The 14,969-nt window shown below is 43.3% G+C and overlaps 1 protein-coding gene across 1 annotated transcript in view; it reads right to left on the bottom strand.

Moving 5' to 3' along the window:
- The window catches only part of LOC128327309 (potassium voltage-gated channel subfamily KQT member 1-like), a 556,996-nt gene that overhangs the window by 422,142 nt on the left and 119,885 nt on the right, over positions 1-14,969 (bottom strand). The window contains exons 12-13 of the mRNA XM_053255983.1: positions 14,056-14,064; positions 13,697-13,811 (exon numbers count right to left, since the gene is read on the bottom strand). Of these exons, the coding sequence (XP_053111958.1) occupies positions 13,697-13,811; positions 14,056-14,064 (124 nt within the window). The remainder of the gene's footprint in view (positions 1-13,696; positions 13,812-14,055; positions 14,065-14,969) is intronic.

Raw genomic sequence — 14,969 nt, 5'->3', positions numbered from 1 at the left:
ATTACTGCATAAACACTGTGATGCATTCACACACTTTGAGGGTAAAGTCGCTCGCATTCATCATGATTTGGACTCTACAATTAATACAGTATCATTGGGGGAGATGTCCAGAGTACAGTCTGGATGAGTTTTAATTATTGGTGTCTGAGGATATAGACAACGTGATTGAGTTGAGTTTGACTAACCATGTGCTTGCTTTACTCTTGTCTTTCATGGCTTATTAAATCTAGCAGGAAGGGGATCTTCAGCTGGGTCCAAAAGGTTGTAAATGCTACATGAGAAAGGAAGTGGCCCCAGCTTTGCTGAAGAAACTTATTATTTTGACCACTCCTATGGAAACCTAGTCTGGACCCAGAGGTTGTTAACAACTATAGGCCTGTGGCTAATACACACGTGGACAAATGTGTTGGTACCCCTCCACGAAAAAAGAAGAACCCACATAGAGCTGATGTGACTTGCCAAAAAGCTCCAGTTTTGTCTCATCTGTCCAAAGGACATTCTCCCAGAAGCACTGAGGTTTGTCAATAATGCATTTTAGCAAATTCCACTCTGGTTTTTTTTAATGACAAAACTGGAGCTTTTTGGCAAGTCATCTTTTCCACAGATGAAAAAATGAAGCTTTCAAAGAAAAGAACACCATAGCTACTGTGAAACATGGAGGAGGCTTGGTTATGTTTGGGGGCTACTTTGCTGTGTCTGGCATGGGGTGCCTTGAGTCTGTACAGGAAACAATGAAATCTCAGGACTATCAAGACATTCTGGAGTGAAACGTACTGCCCAGTGTCAGAAAACTCTGTCTCAGTCGCAGGTCATGGATCCTCCAACAGGATAATGACCCAAAACACACAGCTAAAAGCACCCAAGAATGGCTAAGGACAAAACATTGGACTATTCTGAAGTGGCCTTCTATGAGCCCTGATTTGAATCCTATCGAACATCTGTGGAAATAACTGAAACATGCAGTCTGCAGAAGGCACCCTTCAAACCTGACACAGCTGGAGCAGTTTGCTCAAGAAGAGTGGACCAAACCTGTTGACAGGTGCAGAAGTCTCATTGAGAGCTACAGGAATTGCTTGTTTGCAGTAATTGCCTCTAAAGGTTGTGCAACAAAATATTAGGTTAAGGGTCCCATCATTTTTGTTCATGCCATTTTCATTTGTGTTATTATTTGAAATATTCTGTTGCATCAAAACTCTAAAGCAAAGTCTGATTTTTGTTAAATGTGGAATGAACAATGATGGGTGCCAATTACATTTGACAGTTTCAAGTTATTTCAGAGACAATCGTGGGTTCTTTTTTCGTGGAGGGGTACCAACACATTTGTCCAAGTGTATATCCCCTTCCTGGGCAAGGTGCTGAAGTGTGTGTTGGCTGACCAGCTCCAGACACGCTTGGAAGAAATAAACAATCTAGATAAATTTCAATCAGGTTTCATTCTTGATTATGGAACAGAAACTGCTTTGTCTCCCTGTGGGATGACCTGTGTAGAGAGGGGGGAGTGCAACCCTGGTAATTCTCTTGGACCTCTCAGCCACTTTCAGTACTATTAAACATGGTCAGTGGCACACCTAGGCAAACTGGGCACCCAGATCGCCCCTGCCACGAGGCCCCCCGCTGCCATGAGCCCTCCTCCCCAATATTCCAGCCACCCATATGCACGGCCTGCTCACCTCACCCCTGCTCGTGGCAGCAGCAGCACAGTGGCAGCAGGCAGAGCAGGAACCTCTGAGAAGTGGCCTCGGAGAACTGCGAGGCGCTTCGGTGTACCTGTGCAGTTAGAATACAGTGTTGCACTGTATTCTAACTGCACAGGCACACCAGAGCATCTTGCAGTTCTCAGAGGCCTCTCAGCTGGCTGGTCAGGCTCAGCAGCCGTTCCTGCTCCAACCGCCCCTGCGCCGCCGCCACCACGGGTGGTGGGGGAGACCTGCTCGCCTAACCCTCCACTCCCTGGCTGTACACATGGGCGGCTGGAATATAGGAGGGGAGGGCTTGCGGTGGTGGGGAGGAGGGCTAGCGGTGGTGGGGGGATTGCAATGTGCATGCACTGAACATAACATGTGAATAACCGTATGTGTTATACACTGCTCCATGTGATATGCAAGCCAACCCTGGAGTTCCCAGTCAGCTGGTGCTGCTGCATAAATGGAAATCAACCCCAGCAGTGCTCTGCAAGAGCACAGTTGTGCAAGTACTTAAAACAGCATGCCCATTCTTGTGCATCGCTACTTACGTTGTTTCCTCCTGTGTAACTGTTAGGTCAATATGTAAATACAGGTTCTATCCTAAGAGGTATACCACTTCCAGCATGTCTTTCCAGTGTGTGTGTGTGTGTGTGTGTGTGTGTGTATATTTGGGGCAAAAGCATTTTGCACAGAAGACAACTATGTTTATATTACATTGTAACCTCTCTACTATATTCATATATATTTAATTTCTTTAGTCTTATATACCATCGATTGGCAATTTTATACTGATATTCCTTTAAATCTGTATTAAAATGTACTTGCTGTATCAAAAATATAACCTAATTTCTGTTGTGTTATCCATCACCTTTTGAAAAGCTCTTCATTACTTTCCCCTTTTCTATTTAATACATCATATATCTTAGACAATCCTTTTTTCTCAGAAGGTTATTAATAAGCATCCTTTCCAGTTCTGTCCATTGGCCAGCTAATACTAACTTACAAGTGATGTAATATCTGATCTATACTGATATTGATTATTCTTCTGCATTTTGGATCACTTCATTGTATGACATTATTTTTTCATTTATCTTACTTTCATAAGTATGCAGATTAGACATTTCCCACATCCTAAGCAGACCAAGCTTAAGTGTCATCAAGTCAGTATTGACTCTTAGCGATCACATGGATAGATTCTCTCCAGGATGATCTGGCTTCAACTTGGCCTTTAAGATCTCTCAGTGGTGCATTCTTTGCTGTCGAGTCCATCCACCTTGCTGCTGGTCACCCTCTTCTTCTCTTTCCTTCAACTATTCCCAGCATTATGGGATTCTCAGGGGAGCTGGGTTTTCGCATAAAGTGTCCGAAGTATGATAGTTTGGCCTGGTCATTTGTGCCTCGAGTGAAAATTCTGGATTGATTTGTTCTATGATCCATTTGTTTGTTTTCCTGGCTGTCCATTAGGGATGTGTGGAACTGGCTCAACATTCAAAGGTTCGACGTCGAGCCTGTTCGGTTCTAAGGCTTGAAGACAGACTGAACCACCCCCTGTTTGGTCCAGCCTTGAGCCAACCCCCCGCAACTGTTTGGGGGGTTCGCAATTTTTTAAAAAATAAATAAATTACCTTTAAATTTACCTTTAGCCCCTTCAGGGGGCTTCCTCTAGGTCACGGGGGTGGGGTGTCCACAAAGTTTCCCCTCCCCCGCTGGCCTCAGTCATCACCGCTGCAGCCTGTTCAGCCACTTTTTTCGGTCCGTTTAGGCCTCTGTATTTTGGTGCGATGGCCATTTTGTCCACCACCGTGCAGGCACAAATGGCCTCTGCAAGGCCCTGGGCCATGCATTTGTGCATGTGCAGCAGACGACAAAATGGCCACCGTGCCAAAACATGGAGGCCTGAACAGGCTGAAAAAAGCAGCCGAATGGGCCGTGGTGGTGATGACTGAGGCTGGTGGGGAGAAGGGGAACCTTCATGGACACCCCCCCGCTGCCTAGAGGAAGCCTCCTGAAGGGGCTAAAGGTTAAAAAAAAATCACAAACCCCCCTGGCTGGACTGGACGGGTTTTGAAGGGGAGCCGGACCAAACTGGTCTGGTCAGGTTTGAGGCTGGTCCAGACTTGAACCAAACTGGTCCAGCCGGTTCCGTGCACATCCTTACTGTCCATGGTCTACTCAAAAGTCTTCTCCAGCACCAAAGTTCAAAAGCGTCAATATTTTATCTATCTTGCTTCTTTAGAGTCCAGCTTTCACATCCATAGTGTGTCACGGGAAAAAGCATTGTCCAAACAATTCTAATCTTTGTAGATATAGACTCATCATGGCATCTAAATATCCTTTCTAAGGCCTTCATTGCAACCCTATCAAGTGCTAGTCTGCGGCTTATTTCTTGACTGCTGGATCCTTTACTGTTGATGGTCGATCCTAAAAGGCAGAAGCTATCCACCTCTTCAATGTCTTCATTGTCAATTCTGAGGCTGGTTTCTGTACCCGTTGTCATTAGTTTAGTCTTCTTTACATTTAGTTGTATTCCCATTTTTTCACTGTGCTCCTTGACTTTTATTACTAGAGCTTGCAGATCATCTTTATTCTCAGCTATCAGAGTGGTGTCATCAGCATAGTGCAAGTTATAAAATCCTCATAATTTATTACTTGACTTAAGAGATACTATTTCTGGACTCACTATTCAATGCTTTCCCCAAAAGACTAATGCTTTGGCATTAGTTTGCCGCTTTCAGTTGCTTACTGTCTTTCCTACTGATCTACTCTAATATTTTAATGGCATAGGAATTCCTTGCTGTTCTGTGTCATACCATATCAAGTCTTGTCCTATCTTAAATGAATCCATAACTCAAGCTAGTTGTGTAGCCAGAGGCGCTATAACCCCCAACCTTGGGGACCTGGCCCATTGCCTCCAAGGTCTGGGGGGCCTCCAATGGATGGGAGGCCTCCGGAGGGTCTCATGCCACTACCCCACATCCACCCTGCTGCTGCCCCACCACCCTGCCACACAAAAAGTTACTTCCCTTTAGCCATCAATGTGCGCAGCTTGGGGGTGGAGGGGGAGCTGTGACACAGGCGGTGGTGGCCAGAGTGGCTGCTGGGCAGGCCTGTCTGGCCCAGTGGTCCTTGCTAACTGTGAAGCACTCCAGCACATCTGCGTCTTGCAGTTTGCAAGGACCGCTGGGCCAGACAGTCAGGCCCGGTGGCCGCTCTGGCCACCATGGGGGGGGGCTGCTCAGCTCACCCCCACCATGCACATTGGCAGCTAAAGGAAGGTAACTTTTCAGGGTGTGGCACAGTGGGGTGAACATAAGAACACAGAACAACCCAAGGCCTATCAGGCCCAAGGCCTATCTAGTCCAGCATCCTGTTTCACATAGTGGCCCACTAGATGGGTGGGCACAGGATGGCGGCGGGAGGCCCCTCCAAATTCAGGGGGGCCTCGCTGTGGGGTGGTCTGGGCACCACTTTTAGCTAAGTATGCCCCTGTGTGTAGCCTCAAAGCAGAGTGTTAAATTTAGCAATGTGATCTCTCCATCTTTTTCTTCTTCTGCAATATCGTAAGCCTAACCCTTGCTGGCTTGTTAACCCAATCACAAATTTTTTTTTGCCAATTATTTAATATTGATTCTGGGACTGTCAATAGCAAAGCATTAAGAAACAACAGTTTAGAAATCCTACTTATCTTCACACTATATATGTGGCCAAATTAAGACAATTTCAGGTTTTCCTGCAGCTTAAGTCTTACTCAGTCTGTGTATTTGATCCATAGACCTTTTCATCATAAGAACATAAGAACTGCCTTGACAGACCAGGCCCAAAACCTATCTATTCCAGCACCCTGTTTCACAGAGTGGCTCACCAGATGCATTAGGAAGCCATAACCCAGAGATAAAGACATCATCTATAGATCTTTTCATCATAAAAACATAAGAACAGCCTTGACAGATCAGACCTAAGGCCTATCTAGTGTAGCATCCTGTTTCACACAGTAGCCCACCAGATGCCTTGGGAAGCTACAACCAGGAGATAAAGACATGTTCCCACTCCAGATCCTCCTCCTCAGCAATTGGTGTTAGGAGGCACCCTGCCTCTGAACATGGAGGTAGCCTATAGTCATCAGGATTTGTAGCCACTGATAGACTTGTCCTCCATGAAGTGGTCTATCAGCTTAAGTCCTTTTTCTATTAATGGGCTCAATATAGCAAACAATTATGGAATATTTTGTGATAACCATATTCCTAAAAATATTCCACCAGACTACTCAATAGATGTTATTCAGCATTTTCTGTACAATTAATTGCCTTTCAGGTTCATTAAAGCTCAACTCTAATCAAAATGATTTATCCATCTTGATTTTGTATCCAGGATGCAATGATATTTTTCTATAATCTTCAGACTACAGAAAAATATTCTCCAATGGTATTGTGTCACATTGGAGAGATTATCCAATGGTATTGGGTCACGATGTCCCCATACAGCAAAATCTTTTATCTTTTTGCCTTTAGCTGCTATTTTCTGCATGCATCATTCTTGTACAAATTCTGTTCACATATGCCAAGTAAACAGAAGCGGTGGGGGAAGAGGGCATTCTTGCCTAATTCTCTTTGTCAGTACAAAACCAGATTAAAACATTTAATATATTTTGTCTTAGATTCTTATATATTGCTTACATCCATGTTATTAAATGTCCCATCCCCAAAGTCTTCACTATTAACTTTAACAAGCAACTCTACTCCACTACATTACTCAGTCTTGATAAGGTATCAGATGACTACAATTCCATTATGGAAAGACGGAATGCAGATAATAGATATGAATAAATAATAAAGTTAACAGATTATTAGATACCCCTACATTATTAATAATAAAGCAATCAGATTTGTAGGTGTTTCTGCATTATTATTAATATAGATAGCACACCCACTGTGGTGGATGCAGTGGCAAAGCAGCAGGTTCAGTTTCCAGTACTGATACTGTAGTTGTGCTGGTACTTTCTTTCTGCCCAGTTCTATCTAACTTACTTTCCATCTAGAAAAATGTAGTGCGGCTGGATGTAGATACAAATGCAAGCAAGCTAGCCGAGGAGTTGGATATACAACCTGTTAGCAATGGGCAACAGCCATCCTTCAACGCACATTTGATTTGCTCATTTTCCCTAAAAGCAGAGATATTGGAGACAATTCACACTTTCTGTGGTTATTGAAGACGATGAGCAGAAGGGTGCGAAACTTAATGGAACTAAATTTTGATAAAAAGGAAAGAAGGTATTTTATTTTAAAAGAACAAGCTTGTTAGGAAACAACAAGCAAGTAGGAGTAGAGTTTTGCCAACTTAAAATTAGGGGCACTTAGAGTAGTGGTTTCAAAATGTATTCTGAGTGAAGTTACTTGCCAGGCACAAGGCATTCACTCCCCTTCAATCACAGACGCAGGCCATGCCCAGGTGCTGCTCAACTCAGGCAATGACATACTTCTTCTAGAAGGAAGAGCAAGTACATTAATTGTTTACAACCTAGGGGAGGGTTGCACTGGTAATTTGATATGCTTATTTTGAAGTTTTAGTATAGAAAACTTGCTTCAGAAACCAAAACCTGGCCTTGGCAGAGGTTAGTGCATATATGTGTGTCTATTATAGCACTGGAGAAGAGCTCTGGCAGCAAATGGCAGCATTTAGGGACTAGTTTTAGGTCCACAAGAAAAGTCTGTTTTCACTTTTGAGTCTGAGTCAGCCCACTTGCCAGTTCTCTGTGCATGTGGCTGGAGAGTGAAATCGGACTTCTAGGTTGTGCATCCCCAGAATCAAGTATGTCCACACACACACAAGATTGTTCCAGCAGTGGTGTATCTAGGGTGGGGCAGGCAGGGCACATGCCCCGGGCACCACTTGAAGGGGGGGGGCGCCATTTTCTAAAATTAAAATTTTTCTTTAAATGGCCACCGAAAACATAATGGCCACTGCACATGCTCAAATGGCCTCTGTGAGGCCCTAGGCCAGGCCAGGCCTCGCAGAGGCCATTTGAGCATGCACAGCAGCCATTTTGTTTTTAGTGGCCATTTTAAAAAAAAAATATTTTACAAAATGGCCAGGACGCATGCTCAAATGGTCCCTGTGAGGCCCTAGAGGCCAGCACGGAGAGAGGGAACCTTTGCAGACCACCCACAGCCTTTAGGAAGCCCCCCGAAGGGGCTACAAGTAAAAAAAATTAAAAAATAAATATAATATAAGTCACTGTAAACATATTTAGTTTGGAACTATGTACAGAGAATCAGGGCTTGTGAATACTGAGCTGAAGCTTATGAGCTAGGATTGTATTCATTTGCTTCTTGTGATAAGTGAGTTAAATGTGATGCCTTAATAATATGGCTATTTAATGGAGAGTTTGTATTTGAATCTGTGTGAAATCCTTAGTATTAAGGCCCACTGGGAGTTTCTTGCTCTCTTTCTCTCATTTTAACTGTCTTTCTGAAATACTAGAATATATTCCAAGCAGTGACACAGTTTACTCTTCATATCCTTTAATTATTTTCAGAGTATCTGGGAAAAGCCAAATTCTCCATTTATTTTTAAAACTTACGTAATAGTGATGCTACAATGCATAGTAGAGAATTAGACAGGCACTTCTGTTTAGTTTTCCAAGAACAACTCCACATAGTATTTGGGTATTTCATGAGCCCCGGCATACTGAAATTTGTAGTTTTGCAGCATTTTTTGGTCTGGCTACATCCACTGCTAAATAGTTTTTGAAATATTAAAAGATTAACGAGCTTGACTTGTATTTTTGAGCTGATATTATGGTAACGTTATCTGAAAGATGGGTGTCAGATGTTTGGACAGGGGGCACAATTTCAGTGCTTGCCCTAGGCGCTATTTTCCCTAGATATGCCTCTGTCCAGCAGCAAGAGCAGTATCACCCCTCTTTTGCAACCAAAAAAGATCCTGCCAGGGGAGGAACTGGACTTCAAGGATGCTCCACCGCCCCACCCACATACATGCAAAGCTCCTTTCCCCACCAAAATGATCAGGGGGTGGGGTAGTGGTTCATAGGGGTATGTGAGCCAGCTCAAGCTGGCTCAGATCAAAGGCTCATGCTCGGATCAAACCAGCCCCATAGAGAGGGGAGCCAGACCGAGTTCGAGTCAACTCAAGCCTGGCTCAAAAACCCACTGCACGAGCCGGCTCAAGGAGTAGAATGTTGTAAAGGGAAAGCCGGCAAGGATTCCGCTTTACAAGTAAAGGGCTTTTCTGATAGAAAGTGAAGTGGCGGGGGAGGGGGGAGTAGTCTTTAGATAGTCTTTACCTTTAAAAACAAGCCAACAGTGGGGGTGGGGGCAGAAGCTCCTCCCACCCCCACCACTGGCCTCCCAAATGACAGGCTGGGCAGGCTGTGGCCTATTTCGCACCTCTGTGCATGCACGACTGCCATTAAAGTGACCCCCGCATATGTGCAGAGGCCATTTGTGTCACCACACAACCTGTGTGGTGATGCAGATGGCCTCTGTGCATGTACGGAGGTCATTCTAATGGCTGGTGGGAGCGGGTGGGAGGCTGCTACATTTGGGAGGCTGGTGGAAACAGGTGGGAGGAGCCCTGGCTGCTGCCTTCACCATCCCCACTGCTGCGGCCATCACCACCACTGCTGGCTTGTTTTTTAAAATAAAGACTACCTAAAGGTTACCTTTTTCTTCCCCCTCCCCACATTTATTATCAGAAAATCCCTTTACTTGTAAAGGGAAATCCTTGCTGTATTCCCCTTTACAAGTATACCCATCAATCCGGCTTGTGAGGCAGCTTGACGGCCGGACTGGCCAGGCTCAATTGAGTCTGAGCCTCCTGGGGCAGCTTGGATCCAGTCTGGATTCGAGCTGAACGAGGAAAACTGGTTCTGTGCACATCCCTAGTGGTTAAGAATCATGAAGATATCTCTGCTGCAAAATCACGGCATGAAAGGCACTAACCCCACTCTTAACTGCCACACTCTCATCAGTTCAGCTCTGCCACAAAAACAATAGCTACTTTGAAGCTAACTTTTGTCTAGGGTTGGAACTAAAATTTCTCCAATGTGAAATTCAAAAGCAAATTCATGGCTCCTCTTAAGGAACATAGGAGCATAGGAAGCTGCCATATACTGAGTCAGACCATTGGTCCATCTAACTCAGTATTGTCTAGCAGACTGGCAGCAGCTTCTCCAAGGTTGCAGGCAGGAATCTCTCTCATCCCTATCTTGGAGATGCCAGTGGGGGAACTTGGAACCTTCTGCTCTTCGCGGAGAGGCTCCATCCCCTAAGGGGATATCTTACAGCACTCACACATTCATAGGCAACAAGGGTGGACCCTGCTTAGTTAAGGGGACAAGTCATGCTTGCTACCACAAGACCAGCTCTCCTTTGGAAACTTTGGAGAATTTTCTCAGATAGTTTCTTCACATTTCCACTTTGTTCCCATTTTGGACAGCTTAATTCTATTAAATAAGGGCAAAGGATGTATACAATAAGACACAACACAACACAATTAAAAAATACACCTGTGCTGCCATAGAGCATGATGCAACCAAGTGAAACCTCAGCATCAAATCAGACTGCTGGTATAGGCCAACGTGTTCATTCTATGAGTTACTGTTTCAAAATACACATTCATCACAGGTATTTTATCAGTTAATATTATACACACTTTTGCTTAAAGGTAAAAAAACACTGTACATGAGGGAAAATTTTCCCACCATTTCATTATGATAGAGTGCCCTCTAATGTCCAAAAGGTGTCATCTAGAAATAGCAATGCTTTTGCCAGTAACTACAGAGAAGTATAATAGGTGAGGATGTAAAATACGTTTTCAGTAATTTTCACAGATACTTCTGCATGGTCAAAAACTGTTCTGGAAATTTATTTGCAAAACATGAATAAGCAATTTTCATGAGAAGAATTTTCTGGTTTGCTAGTTCAAATATTAGCATTAGTATGCTTTGTAATCCACAGATTTATTTATTTTAATTCCATACACAAGTGCATATGTGCAAATTCTCCCTCTTGCTTTTTTTAAAAAGAAGACAATACTATTCTGATTGAAGAGAGAACAGTATTTTTGAGTTCTGAATTACCTGGTCTTGTTATACCACTTTTCAATGACGATGACAACAAAAAGCTCTCAAATCATTTTACATAGGAAATAAAGTAAAATAAAATCATGGCCCCTGTCCAAAGGTGCTCACAATCTAAAAATAAAATATATATACAGGGCAGACACTGCAACAGCCACTTGAAAATACACTAGGCTGGTTCACAAAACCATCAAAAGCAGGTTAAAAGCTGGGCTACCCACATTTTAATGCTTGTGTGAACTCACAAAAACCCCTCCAGTCCAGGTTCCTCAAACAATGGTAACCCATATTCTCTACCCTTCTCCTAACCAAGGAAAGGATAGCCTTCCTACCTTGCTCTTCTAATTGTGTGAACCCACACACCTTTAATACCCTGGAAACAATAGAGAGCTGTGGCTATAGGGGCTGCCGACCATAGATGTGCCATTCTATGTAGCAATTTCAGTCTATGCAGCAGCTTCAGCAGGGCTGGGTCTACCTTCTGCTCCTCATGGCCAATCAGAGGGCAGTTGCTGATTTCATGAGGCTTTCCAATCTTCTGGCAGCACAGGGCATGCTGGGAAGGCCTTCAGAGGACCTTCTATGTTTCCAGCTCCCAATTTCATCAATGGAAGCGTCGTCTGGCTTACTTGTGTGTTTCTTGGGTTTGCAGACCCAAATAGAGGTGCTGCACCTAGGGTAGGCACTCCCTGACCCTCCAACCCATCCCCAAATGGTCATGTAAACAGGTCTACTGTGTTGGGATGAATTGCTCACTTCTGCTACATACAAAATAACTACCACTTAAAAGGTGTTTATTGCCCAGTTAGCAGGGATGCACTAGAAAAAGAAACAATGCATTCAGAATTCTCCATTGTTCTGTTGTTTTACTTCCAAATTTTGTAAAGAGCACTGTTCATGCACAGTTGATCATTAACTTTCAGTTCCCTCCATTTATTCATGTCTTTTTCTCCCCTCTTCATCACCAATGCACATGAACACGTGATATAATTATACACATAATTACGTCAAAATTCTTTTATGCATGGAGTTTTACCATGACACACATGCAGTTGTTTGCATTAATAAAATAGCACCCAATATGATTTTGCAGATAGTTACATCAATATTCTGTTGTTCAATAAAGCACTGCACAAAGTTAATCTTGATGCAGTATAAGTCACATCAAGATAGTTTTTTTGCAGTATTTCATCAATGCACATTGATAATATAGAAGGGAAAATATATAATGAACTGAAGGAACTGAAAGTGATAGAAATTGTGCATGATCCTATTCCAGAATTAATTTCAGAAAACCTTCTAGTCAAATCTGAGTTCAAGGGTAAAAGAATGCATGAAAGACCAAAGTAGCGAAGTAACAAAGAAACAATTGATTTGATTGATTGATTTTTACATTTATATCCCGCTCTTCCTCCAAGGAGCCCAGAGCAGTGTACTACATACTTGAGTTTCTCCTCACAACAACCCTGTGAAGTAGGTTAGGCTGAGAGGGAAGTGACTGGCCCAGAGTCACCCAGCTAGTATCATGGCTGAATAGGGATTTGAACTCGGGTCTCCCCGGTCCTAGTCCAGCACTCTATTTAAAACCCTTCCTTCAGGGAACTCTTTCCACATTGTTTTGTTGGCTGAAGAACGCCTGTGCATTGCACAGGATCTGAGGACTTTTCATTTCCCCTGTTCATTCTGGGCACTGAGTAAGCCTGTTGAGTCTCACCATCTGTATGCACAAACTGAGAGCACAACGTAGAATATAACTATCCCCCTGAGACTGTGCATTGAAGAGGAAAATAGGGATATGCACGCTGTTTACCTGGAAGCAACATTCAGTCCTCTCACAGGGGCAACCTTGATATAATTTTGAGGAACCCCAGGATTGCATGGCACACAGTTTGAAAACATTGGTTCAAACCATTAATTTCATACATTTGGGCCAAAAGAGAGGCACACAGATATTATATATACCCAGTTTAGTTCGCTATGATAAAACAAAATTAAATTCTGAACTGCAATTTCATTCTTTATAGCTAACAAATATAAAAAATGTGAACAATTAAAAAAGAGATTGATCAATTGTTGTTGTTTATCCTAGAACCTGAGGAACAACCTGCTCTGGTGCAAATTTGGTTTAAGATGCGGGGGGAGGGGACACCCACAATAAATTATAGAAAACCAAAACATGAAATTTTAAAATGTGGTGATATGATTGTGCAAAACAGAGGGTACTTGCTCCTAAATGAGAAATGTTTTAACGTACATTTGGGGTGTGCACATATATGTTTCAGTCCCCCGTTTGTTTCCAGGGCCCCTATTACTGTTCATTTCAGGCCCTTCTCTGCTCACTATAAGACTCATTTAGTTCTTTTTTGTTTTATTTTGTTTTTGTTTTTTTTAAATCTTGCTTTTACTTTGTTTTTTGCTGTGTCTGTGGTAGAAGAAGCTCCTGTGCACTGTCTCCTGGCAGAAGACATCTTGAATACTTATAACTTCCATGCACATAAATGTCTTCTCTGCTTTATTTAATATGCCAGGACTTCTTCTTCCCAACTCTGCCTTCAAATCCTTTTGAAGGATTTGCCTTTATTTAATATGTTAAATAAAAATAAATTAAATAAATGAATCCCTCTATAGCTGGTACGTACAATATTTCAGGATCTGAAATGGATGGATGGATGGATACTGTAGATTTGATGAGTGATACAATGTCCAGGGCTTGTAATGCTGTTTTTACCCCTCATGGGTACTACCATTCCTGTGTAGACTACAATCAAATAATGCAGGGTTAGTTCAATGGCCAACAAATAATACTTAACGGTCAATTGACTGATATCCCAACTCTGCATTCAGAGTAATGTTGCTCAGTATTCTTTATCACCATTTGCAGATATTACAAAGCCATCATAATTGTTACACTTACTGTGACACATCAGACACAGCAGGCAGCGCTGCCTCTTCAGAAATGAGGTCCATGTCTTCAGTGAAACTGTTGGCTCTTGACATTTCACCGCTATTCCCTTCCAAACGCTTTTTTACTAAACAAAAAAAAAATTAAAGATGCAATTCACTAAATGGACAGAACATACTTACTTACATTGCCCATGTCCTTCCATTAAAACTGAAAAAGTTATCTTTTAAGACTTATGCCCTGCAACTAATTTGCTGGAACAAGCTTGTTACACAGCTTCCTCCTAGTTACTGTGTATGTCACAGTATGTCACACTGTCACAGCCCCTGCTCACAGTAATGACTCCAAGTCAGATGCAGAGGAGGCAAGACCAGGACCAGCTCTGAATCTTGGTAACACACCAGAACCTGAGAAGGTCCTGGAGCTGGAATTCCCCAAGGTAGCTCCCGCAATGTCTGAGCTCCCTGGGGCAGCAGCCCTAGGACTCAAACTGACTTCAGAGTTGGCTTGTCCCATATCATTACACCAACCCCACCCCCACACACAAATATCTGTATGCCAGCATTGGCAACAAGCTTAGCAGAAGCAGATAGAGTGGCAGAAGTGTACCAGACTCCTGAAGGAGAGAGCTAATTGATTCAGCACCAGTCAGAAGCAGACTTCACCTTTAAGTATCTCTGAGCGCAGACTATCTGGGCTCTGCCTCCCTGCCTGGTACCAAGTCAGCCTGGTCCTTAGTTTGGACTATTCTGAGGTCCTGCAGACTGGTCTTGCTTCATCTCTGCCTTGTACACACACTGATTGCCATAATGATGGGGTTTTGTTTGTATTAATATGAACATGTCCTCTGTCATTATTTCCATTATTTCTCTGCACTCCTTGCTCATGCAATGGTATAAAATATAGAATGAGCTCATGCAATGGTATACAAAATAAAGGAAGGTGGGGGAAGAAAATGTGCATTAGGAAGGTCTGCATATTTCAGACAACAAGGGGTGGGGACTGAAGAGTAGATCTGAGCATTTGACACAGTGGCCCGGGTCATACGTAATGCAGAACCACTGGTCCAGTGGCCCTGCAGTTCTGCACCCCACCCCACTTTCCCGTATGCATTCAGGAGAGGGGCCTCTCTGCACTCAATGAGACTGCAGAGAGGTGGGGGAGCTGGCTGTGCCGGCTTCCTTCTTTCCTGAAGGAGAGCCTACACAGCCAAACAGCCAATAGGAGCTGGAGCAAGGGAGAAGATTCCTCCCTTTTAGAGCAATGAAACTGCATCCCAGCATTT

Source organism: Hemicordylus capensis, chromosome 5 (genome assembly GCF_027244095.1).
Source record: "Hemicordylus capensis ecotype Gifberg chromosome 5, rHemCap1.1.pri, whole genome shotgun sequence".
Taxonomy (NCBI): Eukaryota; Metazoa; Chordata; class Lepidosauria; order Squamata; family Cordylidae; genus Hemicordylus; species Hemicordylus capensis.
The sequence above is the reverse complement of the archived record's forward strand: the minus strand, read 5'-3'. Positions and strand labels throughout refer to the sequence as shown.